This window comes from Peromyscus eremicus, chromosome 3, assembly GCF_949786415.1.
Source record: "Peromyscus eremicus chromosome 3, PerEre_H2_v1, whole genome shotgun sequence".
Classification (NCBI taxonomy): domain Eukaryota; kingdom Metazoa; phylum Chordata; class Mammalia; order Rodentia; family Cricetidae; genus Peromyscus; species Peromyscus eremicus.
In genome coordinates this window covers 95,368,190-95,381,128 of record NC_081418.1, presented here as the reverse complement: position 1 = coordinate 95,381,128, position 12,939 = coordinate 95,368,190, and the positions used below count along the sequence as shown (strand labels likewise).

The following is a 12,939-nucleotide window of genomic DNA, read 5'->3' as shown; positions in this document are numbered from 1 at the left end:
GTCTCCATCACTGTGGGGTGGGCACTAACCCCCTGGAGGTCTCCATCACTGTGGGACGGGCACTAACCTCCCCCCCCCCCCCGAAGGTGTCCATCACTGTGGAATGGGCACTAACCCCCCGGAGATCTTCTATCTAGTTCAGCTTCTGACTGGCACTTCTGGGGGCCTGCTGAGATACTGCCCTGCTAGAAGCTCTCAGTGGGACTCCTGCTTCAAATTCATGGCCTAGACTTTGAGAAGCAAGAATCTGAAACTAACTTCTGACTGGCTGCATTGCCTCCCAGACTCTGTGGAGGACTGCCCTGCAGATACTCAAAAGGTCAGAATCAAAGGCATTTCCATCCATGTCTGTGAGGTAAGGAATCGCAGAGTGAGAGGAGCAGAGACAGGCTGGGGTGGGAAGAGCAAGGTCTGAGACAGGGCTTTTGCATAGGGTAGCTTCTGTGGGCACTCTGCAAAGGTCTATCGTTAGTGCCATCTTGGCAGATGGGAAGTAAGATGTGACTTAACCTCACACAGTCACAAACTAATACCTCGAGGATCCAGAATGGGAACTCCGGTGTCTAGGGGAAGCGTCTGCATGTATAGGGAGAAGGGGTGATGTCATAGACAGGCATGACAACTGAATGGGAAACATAGGTCCTCTAGGGGCTCTTGGGACTGGTGTTCCTGCACTGTGAAGCCCCTGCAAATGTGGCTCAAGGGAATATCAAATATAAGAAGATTGATTGATAGGTGACGTTCAAGTCTCAAGACAGACAATCTCCTGCTTACAGAAGATGGGACAGGGACAACATGGAAACCAGATCACGGGGACAAAGAGTTCTCTGTAAAGACCTTTCACACGCAGGCAGGTTAGAGTGCTCGCCTGATGACTTCAACCGAGTCCCAGAACCCACAGTGGAAGAAAAGAATTGACTCCCAAAATTCATTCTCTGACCTCTACTCATGTACCATGGCACACATGTGCCTGTATTTACAGACAGACAGACAGACAGACAGACAGACACACACACACACACACACACACACACACACACACACAATAAAAATTAAAATACTTTTCACTGTACCCAATGAACTCCTAGGATCTGTAGTTAGGAATTTCACCATTTTAATGTGATACATATTTTCTGTGCCATTCCCTCTCTCTCTCTCTCTCTCTCTCTCTCTCTCTCTCTCTCTCTCTCTCACACACACACACACACACACACACACACACACACTTTTTCTTATAAATTTCTTTCAAAATGCAGGAGGTGGAGGTAGGTGGATCAAAAGTTCTAAGACCTTGTTAGAGGGTTCAACGCTGACGTTTACCCGGAAGCAGCTCATGGCACCTGACTCAGGCAGTTTGCTCTCCCTGCATAGGTGTGAGCTCCCTGTACATGTTACTTCCTGGGTCTGTCTGTGGGCATGTCCCCCAGGTACCTCCAATCAGACATACTGACCCAGCCTCGTTCACCACCGTTCTCCTCCTCTGGACCCTTGTTCCCACCTCCTTGTTTACCCTGACAGACATCCTCTCTCTGGATTTTCTCCATTCTCTAAACCTTTCTCCAGATTTTTTTCTACCCTCTCCACAACCCCATTTTTTTTCTCACCTGGACGTCTGCTCCAGCCTTTGAGCCGATCACTCTACTTCCTTCCTGACATCTCACCCTAAGGCAGCCTCCATCCAGTTGCCGGCAGCTGGCTCCGGTGTGGTCCTGTCCACAGCCCGGTGGGTAAGACAGGGGCAGGCACTTCTGGGATGGTGTGACTGGTGTGCTTAGGCCTGGTCTCAGGACTTGTCAAAGGCTTCCTGAAGTGTCACCAGAGCTTAGCCAGAAGGGATGAGTGGGAGGTAAAGGCAGAGGCAGAAAATGCCTCTATCAATGCCACATTGTTTTAGAGGTTTGAGCAGGGGAGACCCTCGTGTCTCATATACCCTGAGCCCTTTTTTGCTGGGTTCTCTGTCCACAAGTCAATTTCTACTGAGCTTACCCTGTAGGCCACTCACCTCTTCCACCCTGCTTCCCTTAACCCAGATTTTTTTCCCTGAAGTCCAAATCTCTGGGCCTGTTCAAGTGTAAGGAATGATAGCCCATTAGAGTGGGAATCTCAATTATGCATCCCCAGGAGGGAGCAGTGTCCTGGAAAGGGGCAAGATGAATTGCACTAAGGAATTCTACACACATCCACCACACACACCTTCCCTGTGCATCAGTTACCACTCACTGAGTCTGAAGCTCACTGTTTGGCTGGGCTTGCTGGCCACAAACCCCCAGGGATCTCCTTGTCTCTGCTGTCCCCAGTGTTAGGGTACTCAGGATTTTTGCATGAGTGCTGGGGATCCAAAGTCAGGGCCCAGGCTAGCAGCAAACACTGTACTTACAGAGCCATCTTTTCCCCCAAGTGACATATTTTTGTCATGTGACATCACTGAAATCCAGGGACTGTTTGCCACCCAGTATCATGTAACTGATTCCTACTAGCAACATAACTGATTGTGTCAACCAAACTTGGAGGCACCCAAGCCTTTATCCGTGCTGAACATTTGTCAACCTGGGCCTCTGAGTCGAGCACAGACCCCTCAGACTGAAGGTTTCCAGGTGGTTTCACTTCTTTGCCCTTACCCATGCATTATCCTGCAATTAACACAGCCTATTCCAGTCAACTCAAACTCAGAACGAAGCCACGAAACTTGTTATAAAACACAAAGGCCAGGGCTGGAGAGATGGCTCAGTGATTAAGAGCACTGGCTGCTCTTACACAGAAACTGGCTTTGGTTCCCAGTACCCACAGTGTGGCCCACAACTGCCTGTAACTCCAGGTCTGGGGCATCTGGGGCCCTCCTCTAACCTTCTCAAGCACCAGATACATGTATGTATGGAAGCATTCATGCATACACATAAACTAAAAATAGGTAAATCTTTTAAAAGGATTTTTGAAAAAGAAACTCACAAAGCAAAAGCATAGTCTAGAACTTCACACATACCCCCTGATCCCAGAGAACTCACCAGTGAATCTCACACATATCCCATGATCCCATAGACCCCACCAGTGAATCTCACACACATCCCATGACCCCATAAAACCCACCAGTGAATCTCACACACATCCCATGACCCCATAAAACCCACCAGTGAATCTCACACACATCCCATGACCCCATAGAACCCACCGGTGAATCTCACACACATCCCATGATCCCTAGAACCCACCAGTGAATCTCACACACACCCCATGACCCATAAAACCCACCAGTGAATTCACCTTTCTTCGCTAGCCATTCTTGGGGCCATGTCAGCCCTAGTGCAATTAGTGGGAGTTGGATTGTAGAGTAGTTCCTGTTACTCAGTAATCAAATGACTTTGGACCTATTACTCCTTTGAACCCCAGAAACTTTATCTCTAAAACAATAAAAAGTGCAATGCCATACGAAGAGGAAAGTAACATTTTCGTGATTTCTGTCTGAACCACTCTACACACAGAACAATGTCTTCAGAAATGACTTGAAATGGGAAAGCTCCATGCAAATGCCAACTGATTATAGTTTGGGTTTGTTTGTTTGCTTAACAAATACATGACTAGGGGCTGCTCTTGCAGAGGACCAGGATTTGATTCCCAGCACCCACATGGTGGCTCACAATGGTCTATAACCCAGCTCCAGGGGATCTGATGCTCCCTTCCAATCTCCTCGGGCACCAGCCACACACACTGTGCACATATTTACATGCAGGCAAAATACTCATAACAATAAACAAATATTTCAAACAAAAACAAAAAAAAAACCATGTCCCCCCTAACCAAATATATGACTAAAGAAGTAACATCCAAAATGCAGTACGTTTCCCAACATCTCCAGTCTTGAAAACCACACAAGCTGGGCCTATGAGATGTCACAGTGGGTAAAGGTACTTGATATGCAAACCTGGGGTCCTGAGTTGAATTCTCAGAATCGACATTAGGAAGAAAAAAAAAAAAAAAAAAAAAGAAGGTGAAACGGAGCAAGCCCAGGGTCCTGTTCACCAATCAGACGCATAACTTAGCTGAAGGCACGGTGTGGGAGTCTCTTCCACGGCTAGTCACAGTACGTATTTGCAGGTTGAGCAATCCCAGCAGTACTGGTTCTCTGATCAGCTCCAGTCATTTCTTTTTAGTTTTGACAGTTGTTTTTTTATTGAGGCCCATGCCATTTGCACACGTGGAAGTCAGAGGTCTACTCTGTGGGGTCAGTTCCTTCCTCTCCCCTCATGGGAGTTCTGGGGATCAAACTTGGACATCAAGTGCCTTTTCCTGTTGAGCCGTATGCCACCCCCACCCCCTTCTTGACCAAGCAGGCACACACCTCCAGTTATGGTGCCTGTCCCTCCTGCTGCGCTCCTGAATCAACTTCATCAGTGGAGCTGAAGCTCCGCTTCCTGTTCAGCCCAAACCCAGAAATCGCCCTATAGTCCTCGTAGTCCTTAAAGCTTCTTTGTCTGGCAAGGGGCGTCCCTGTCCGGGTCCAGCCTGCATGGCAGCTGCAGCAGGGCTCTGACCGACCTCTCTTCTCCTGAGCACACATTCTTACAGGAGACTCCGACCTCAGTTGAGGTGTGGGCCAGCCAGGCCGGCTCACAAGGGGGCAGACCTGATACTCTCTCCTAAGCACCTTAGGGCCAGACCCTGACCTCTGCCAGGTGCTGAACTTGCTTTCCCAGCTGCTTCCTCTAGTCCAGGGCTTCTTAAACTTGTCATCAGTGAGGCTGCCAATATGGCTCAGCAGGTGAAGGTGCTTGCCACCAAGCCCGATGACCTGAGTTCAATGCCCAGGGCTTACAAGGTAGAAGCAGAGAACGGACTCTCACAAATTGTCCTCTGACCTCCACACCCACATTTGTGGCATGTGTGTGCCCACACATATAACACACACAATAAGGAAATACATATTAAAAAAAAAAAAACTTGACAAGTGAAAGGTTTTTTAAAAGATTGCTGGGCCAGACTGGAAGGGTTTCTGATGGAGTAGGTTAGGGTAAACTGGAGGATGACTTCTCCAAGTTTCCAGGAGATAGTGATGCTGCAGCCCCTGGACTGCAATTATCAAAAAGCTCCACACAGAGCCTTGGTTCCTCCTCACCCTTCCTCGGCTGCTCATCTGGCCTGAGCAGCATGAGAATAAGGCCACAGCACAGAAGGCTGGAAACCTCAAGGCAGAGACCTAAGCGTTTTGGACTTCATTTGAGGCACCCCTGAAGAATTTAGGCAGGCTGGACACTAGTCAGGGAAGACACTTGGAAGGCTAGTGGTTTGGGGATACTTCGTTGGTTGGCACAATTGACCCGTTTCTTGCTGATCTGGTGCTAGGTCTGAGGGGACAAGGAGAAAGAACAGTGTGGTCCTGGCCCTCGAAAGCGGGAAAGAAAATATGCAAACAGAACACTGATAACTGTTCTCTGGAGGGACTATGGGTGAAGAGTGGGAGGAACCCTGGCATCTGAGTTACTGGAACCTTCTTGGAAGAACTGGCGTTTATGCCCAGACCTGAAGGGCTTTCAAGAATCTCGAAGGTGGAGGAGGTATGTTGTTGAATTCAGTCCTCTGAGTAAAAAGTGACTGTTTGCATCAGATGAGCTGTGCCTGTTTGCAAGAGCCCATGGAGATCCAGCTTAGTGCCTGTCAACATTTCCTCAGAGAAGTTGGGGGTGGGGGTTATTGGCCCCTCACCTGAGCTTCAAGCCCCTCCTCCCGGCTGGCCGGACTCAATTCTGCCCTAATTGCAAGTGGGAGGTGTTAGAGGATATATAAACTGGTGAGGTTAAGCGAGGGTCTCTCTCCGTTTGTTCGACTGTTTCGGGAGTCATTCCTGTTGATCGAAGTGTAACTGCTGTTTTAGCGAGACTCATGTTCCGACTAGGAACCCCTCCACAACGTTCTGTAAGTCCAACACACTCGTGGGGTCCCAGTGTAAACCTTGCTGTAACTGTATTTTGGTTTGTTGTTGGAGCCTTAGGAGGAAAGGGTAAACTTCTATTTCTCTCCAGGGAAGAACTTCTTGACACAGGGTAGCAGGGGTGAAGCCACAGAACTGAGATTGAAAGTTCCGGAAAGAGGAGCGATTGAGAAGGGTTGCCAGGTAGCTGTCCTGCCAGACCTCATTCCTTCCTTTCGGGTGGCTCAATCCGCTCTTGAGCTGAAGTGCCCCAAGGCTCCTTCTGACATCTCTCTCCTCACTCTCCCTGTCCCCACCCCTGAGCACCTCTGCACCTGAGGTCTGCTTCTGAACTGGATAACCAGGCCTCATCTGCTCCCTCCACACACTTGGCCACAGGCATCCCCGTATTCTATCCTGGTGAACACACACCAGCTTCCCATCAGGTTATCTAAGCCAAAGCGGTAGATGAAAGGTGTGGAATAAATTGGTTAATTGCTGCCACCAATTACCAAGGCAAATGAGAGGTTGCTGGGCTCTGCTTTAGAATCCACACCATAGTAGCTGGATGACACTACTTAATTCACAAGGTTGCTCTATTAACAATAAGAACCATTTGTGGAGCCAGGTGTGGTCACGCACACCGTTAATCCCAGCACTCGAGAGGCAGAGGCAGGCGGATCTCTGAGTTTGAGGCCAGCCTGGTCTACAGAGTGAGTTCCAGGACAGCCAGGGCTACAAAGAGAAACCCTGTCTTGAAAACAAACAACAAACAAAAAACCAAAAGCATTTGTCTCTCAGTGAACCCGATAATAAGTACTTTATTTGGATTCTCTTGAGGATGGTATGTACCCAGTGCAAGGTTGCATCACTGGCTGATGGTGGAGTCAGATCTGGAAGCCACAATTCCCCGATCCTAAGCTATTTTCTTCATCTCACACTTCATCTATCAAATAGGCAGGTGAAAGGAGGATGGCAATCGCATAATCGGCGTGAGTGTAACTTAAGAGACATTAAAAGTTTTTATTTGTTTTTTGTTTTTTTTTTCCAGTTTTTCGAGGCAGGGTTTCTCTGTGTAGTTTTGCGCCTTTCCTGGAACTCACTTGGTAGCCCAGGCTGGCCTCGAACTCACAGAGATCCGCCTGGCTCTGCCTCCCGAGTGCTGGGATTAAAGGCGTGCGCCACCACCGCCCGGCTAAAAGTTTTTAAACAGTCACCTATTTTTTGTTTGTGTGCATGCCTGTAAGTACGTGTGTGCGCGCGCGCGCGCGTATGTGTGTGCGTATCTGCCAAGTCCACCACTTCTCCATCTTGTTTCTACTCTTAACTTCCCTGAGCAGAAACTCTTGGGTCCTTCCGAAGGCCACAGTAGGAAGTAGGTGTTGCAGCCATGTTCACCACCCGCCCAGCTGACAAGCTGGCCTGCGGAACAAGTTGTCAAATATCCAGCGTGCCAGAGGGAAGTCCCAGACAACTCTGGCTGTTTCAGCTAACTGCCTAGGGCTTTCTGGACAGCGGGCGCTGTTTGAGATCAGTTACCACCCCCACCCCCACCACACACACAGTCGGCCGAATGCTCTTTTTCCAGTTCTGGCTGAGCTGTTAGCTTCGCCGATGAGGACGCCTGCCAGGTACCTGGCTGGGTGAGCACCGCCCAAACTGGTCAGGCTAGTCCACCCCATGGCTGTTTCTGCCAGGACTTGCCCGTGCGTAGGGAGGGTACAGACCTTCTCCACAGCAACCCCGGTAGGTGGAAGGCAACTGTGAGCACTCTAGCCTGGCACTCAGACCAGATGGGTGGAGCTGAATTAATCTAACCTGGAATTTCAACTTGGCCAGTAACAACAGGTGAGGGGTGGTAGGGAAACAGCAGGAGAAATGGACAGTTTGGCAAGTTGGAAATACTCTTGTGTCTTGTCCCTTACCCCCTACCTGGAAGACAGCCCAGGGTGACTTTTTCAAAGTGCCTGCGAGCTTTAGGCCTCAGTAGCGACTTGGGCCCATCCGGAGTCTGGGTTCCTCTCCCCTACGTGCCGCGTCCCTCTACTCTGGGAAGCAGGGCAGGCTGGGGGTCTCGAATTAGTCTTTGTTTTAGATGCTAAAGAGCCTGAGCGCCGCGCCAGGGAGGCTGGTGACGGCAGGGCCCTGGGGTCGTTCGGGGTTAGGGCGCTCGGTTGTGAACCTCACGCGGATGCCATGCAGCGGGCTCTCAGTCTCTGCCTCCGGGCACCCCCTTCTTGCCGGCCAGGCTGACTCGGTACACAAACGCGCGATGTCCCCTATTGTCCTGCCTCGGCTTGACTGAGCAGCAGCCGAGGAGGAGAAAAGGGGTCGGTCGGGCTCGGGGCTGCCAGCGAGCGTGGGGCTGTCCCGAGCACGCAGGGAGTGGCAGGAAGTGGGGACACCCAGGCAGCTGGGCCAAGGGCCTAGCTGGGGAGGTCCGCGCCCCGCCCCGCCCCGCCTCGACAGCTCGGTCTTCGGGCCCCGCCGGAGGGCAGGGACGGGCCAGCCCGCGGGGACAGCCGCGTCTCCGGAGGGGCCCCTCCGCGAGGTCCAAGGAGGCGCTGCAGGTGCAAAGCCCGGCCGGCCCGCGCGCGCATCGCTCCCTACCCGGGAACTCCGCTCTTGCGCGGTCCCGGGCCTAGCGGCCAGCCTCGGCGGGACCGCACGTGCGCGCCCTCCCGGGCGGGGGAGTCCCCCGGCGAGCACGTGCCGCGGCGCGCGGGGGGCGGGGAGTCCCGCGGCCGCCTTCATTGCTGCTGCTGCTGCTGCTGCCGCCGCCGCCGCGGCCGCTGCCGCTGCCTCTTCCTTCCTCCTGAGCCGTCCCCTGCTCGGCCGGGGCTGGGGCGGGGGGGACTCGGTGCGCGCAGCGTGCTTGGCCGGGCTAGGCGCTCCGCTCCCGGAGGCGCACACCTTGGGCCGTGGCGGTGGCGGCGGTGGCAGCGGCAGGCTGGGAAACTTTGCCCCTTTGTGCGCTCCGCCCCGGAGGCGGCGGGCAGGTCGGTGCAGCCGGTGGCTTTCCGGCTCCGCGGTGGGGGAGGGGCAGCGCGTGGGGGGAGGGGCGGCGCGGGGACCGTGGCGAGGCCGGGGTGGGCGCAGCAGGGTAGCCAGGGACCCAGCAGGGAGCTCCGGGTGGCCGGGCGGCGCTGCCGGGTGGGGGTGGCGGGGCGGGGGCTGCGGTGCAGCGGGAGTGGAGCGGCCGAGGCCCCAGAACAAAGGAGCCGGAGCGGCGGCGGCGGCGGCGCGCGCAGCCTGGCCTGCGCCCCAGCGCGCCCCCTCCCCGCGCCCCTCGGTGGCGCGGGTCACTCTCCTCTGTGGCCCTCCGGGCTCCGGCTCCTGGGGCGCAGCGAGGTGGACGACTCGGGACTCCCCACGGGCGCGTCGCGCCCCCTTCCCCCCAACCTGGCCAACTCAGTGCTTGGGGTGCCATCCACACCAATGAGCGAGCCTCTGCAAACTTTATTTTGCAAGCTCTGTTAACCCCGGGGACAGTCCTGTGGCCCCCAGTGAGGGGCTTCGCTCAGATTTTAATGAAACTCGTAAGCCAGTGGAAGGTGTGTGAGTGTAAGGGTGCACAGAGCAACTTTCTCCGAAACCCCACCCTGAGCACCCCTCATCCTCTTCAATGTCTCCTCCCTCCAAGTCCCCCCCACGAGTCCTCGGTACCTCCATCTGAGGCTCTAATGACTTCGTTTGACTCAGACCCTGGCTTCCCCCATTTTCTCTCTTCCCTGAAGCAGGAAGAGATAACATATGAAAGTTGTCCCCGAGCCCCGAGTGATATGCTTCCCCTTTCTGTGTCTTTTCCACCCCCAGGCAGCGTAGCCTTCTCCATCATCCTGACCCAGGGAGGGAGAAGTGTCAGGAGGAAACTCCTCACCCTAATCTGCCCCACCACACACCCACTGGCTCACCTCATGCCTGAGCCCCGGGTGGGTGAGGGTGAAGAACCCACCCAGCCAAGATGAGACCTTTCCTGGGGGCTGCTGCCGCCACTGTCTTGCCCCTGATCCTGGGGCCCTGCAGGTGGGAGACTGGTCCTGGAAGGAGCCCTGGCAGCCGGCTGCAGAGGAGGTGAAGAGGGTTTAAGAAGAGGCACCCATCCCAGAGGCGGAAACTGATTGCCTTCACCCGTGTAGACGCGTTGAGGAGAGAAGGACCTGTTGGTGGACAGTAGTTGAACCCGGCTCCTATGCTGCCTTCTCTGGCAAGGGCAGCATCATGAGCCAGTTTCAGGTGCCCTTGGCGGTCCAGCCGGACCTGCCAGGCCTTTACGACTTCCCGCAGGGCCAGGTGATGGTAGGGGGCTTCCAGGGGCCCGGGCTTCCTATGGCTGGGAGTGAGAGCCACCTGCGAGGGGGTGGAGATGGGCGAAAGAAAAGAAAAAGGTGTGGGACCTGTGAGCCCTGCCGGCGGCTGGAAAACTGTGGGTCTTGTACCAGCTGCACTAATCGTCGCACGCACCAGATCTGCAAACTTCGGAAGTGTGAGGTGCTGAAGAAAAAAGTGGGGCTGCTTAAGGAGGTAAGCGGGCCTCTGCTAGGCTCCCCGTCCCTTGTGCGAGGGCGTTGTCATCATGAGGGTCCGGTTAAAAAGACTCGTCCGGTTACACCTGTCCTTCTGTTTCTGGTCGCTCGGTCTCCTTTGGCGCACAGCCTGCTGCTGGAAGCCCAGGGGGTTCCTTTTCCAGGCTGATGGTTTGTATGAGAGTAACTCGGTCCCCTGCAGAGCGTGGAGAGCCAACATCCCCATCCTGGATGTTTATAACTGATGCAGGACAGAGGTGTCTGGCTTTAGAAGTTTCTCTTCCCGCTGGAAGCCTCGGGTGGATTTTGAGGTGACGTGTGTGTGTGTGTGTGTGTGTGTGTGTGTGTGTGTGTGTATGGGTGATGTGGGCAGCCGCGGTGACCGTGGGGCAGTGGAGGCGGATGAGGTTAGAGGAAAGCTCCGGGTGACAGGTTGGTGTTTTGCGCTGTCCTGATGGGGCGGGGTGTTTCTCCCCTAAACCTTTCCTTGGTTGGGTTCTTGTTTTTCCTCAAACAGGGAATTTAGTGAGAGACCCATGACTGGGGTTCTCGATGGCATGGGATACTTTCTGGGGCGGAACGGTTTTTGGCATAGTAGTATTTTGGTGGGTAGTAGGCACTGGATACCAATGTATGAATGAATGACGAGCTTTTGAGATACTGTCAAGGGTTCCCTGTGTTCCGGGTAGAAGACGGAGGAAGATTTGGGGTGAGAGTAGCCAGAGTGGGTGTCGGGGGAGAAGTGGAGAGGCAGTGACCCTGTGTCGGGCTTCTTTCCTTTCTACTGTGGTGATGGACACCCCACACGAGGTTGGTGGCCGCTGTGACAGAGAGCTGGCGAAAGTAGGGACCAGCCAGTAGAACAGATTTTAGGCGGAGCGTGTAGCGGCTGCAGCCGCTCCAGGCAGCGGAACTGGCGCTGGACAGAGACAGAGGCCTATGCAGTCTGTAGGGCTCCTGGCCCTGCCACTAATTTGTCCAAGAGCCTAGACTATTCTGCCCCTCTGGGCCTCTCTTCTTGTGGGGGAAATGGAGTTCTCTCTGATGGTCTTCAAAGCCCCCTCAGCTGGGCCAGAAGCTGCTGTGCTCCGAGCAGAAGGTCACCTGTGGCTGCTCTGGGTATGCCGCCCGCCCGCACTTGGGATTTCCCTGACTGCTGAATGAGAGCTGGGCCTCAAGCCGGTGGGGCTTTGGCTGGGAAGACAGATCTCCGTGCTCAGGGCAGGAAGTGGATTCTGCTAGGGTGGTTCTGTCCCTTAACTCTCTTTGTCCACTTGCTACACACCGTAAGTCATGACTCGGGGACAACAGTCTGTTCCCTATTTACCTTGACCAGTTAAAGCAGAGGTCTGGATCAGGTCTGCAGCTCCCCCTGCCCCAGCCTTGGGGCAATGGTGCCCAGCCCATCTATGCTGCTAGTGTTGGACACAGTTATCATGCTGCTCACCCTGTGCCCTCCAGGTCATTTCTTAGAGGCTGAGATAGGTATAACCTGGTGTTTGGTTGTGAGAACTATGTTGCATGGCCAGATCCCATCATTCCCTTCTTCCTAATGGGGCTCTTCCTTTTTCCATCCCAGTCTCTCTCTCTCCACCCCTCTGATAGACTCCAGGGTAAAGATGCTGAGCCCTGTGGGCTAGATATTCTTGGTGGCCCTTGTGGGTGGCGTTAAGTGCCGGTTTTGGCAACAGTGGGACATAACCTGAATGAAAGGAGCCAGGAATGAGGCCAGGGCCTGTCATCTTCTTCTGTAAGCTGCTGGCCAGGCTGCCGGGTGGTCATGGTAAAGATCCCGTGGACCTGGGGTGGCAGAGGCTTAGGGACAGCCCTGAGAAGTCTATGCACCGACAGACCTTGCCATGGTTGGCAGCTACCCTAGGCCCCTAGGGTCAGCTGGACATTGTGATAGCCGAGGACAGAGGGTCTACATATGGGTCTGTAGACCAGGGTTGGCTCCAGTGTCTAGAGAAATAGTGTATTGTGGAGACAGTTTTTTTTCCTTAAAGCTAGCTATTTTGTTTTCATGTATTTCTGCACCGTGGTACATATGAGGAGGTCAGGACAACTTGGGAGTCAGTTTTCTTCTGTGTGGGTCCCAAAAAACAAAGTCAGGTCCTCATGCCTTGCAGCTGACAGCTTTACCCACCAGCTTGATGATCCTAACTTTTTTTTTTTTTTTTTTAAGAGCAGTGCTCCAAAGGTGGGTCCCTTCTCTTTGATATTTAAACTTTGAAGAAAGAGGTTTGTTGTTTTTGTTTTTGTCTTGGTAACTGGTGGCTCTCCTTTACAAAAACGACCTCCTCAGAAAGGCTGGAAAACCCGGGAACTGCTATCTAGACAACACCCCATCTAATGGACTTGTCTCTGGCATGTTCACAGGCTGAGATGCGCCTGAGAGACTCTGCTTGAGCAAAGTGTTTAACAGCCCCAGGGGACTGAAGTGACCTTAATCATTAGATCTTCTTAGTGCTTTAAAGGAGAGTGTCCCAGGACTGGGGAGGTGGTTTTGTTTGT

The 12,939-nt window shown here is 53.6% G+C and overlaps 1 protein-coding gene across 1 annotated transcript in view; it reads left to right on the top strand.

Moving 5' to 3' along the window:
- The first annotated feature begins 9,740 nt into the window (after positions 1-9,740).
- The window catches only part of Tet3 (tet methylcytosine dioxygenase 3), a 101,216-nt gene continuing 98,017 nt past the window's right edge, over positions 9,741-12,939 (top strand). The window contains exon 1 of the mRNA XM_059258055.1: positions 9,741-10,423. Within this exon, the coding sequence (XP_059114038.1) occupies positions 10,121-10,423 (303 nt within the window). The 5' untranslated portion in view covers positions 9,741-10,120. The remainder of the gene's footprint in view (positions 10,424-12,939) is intronic.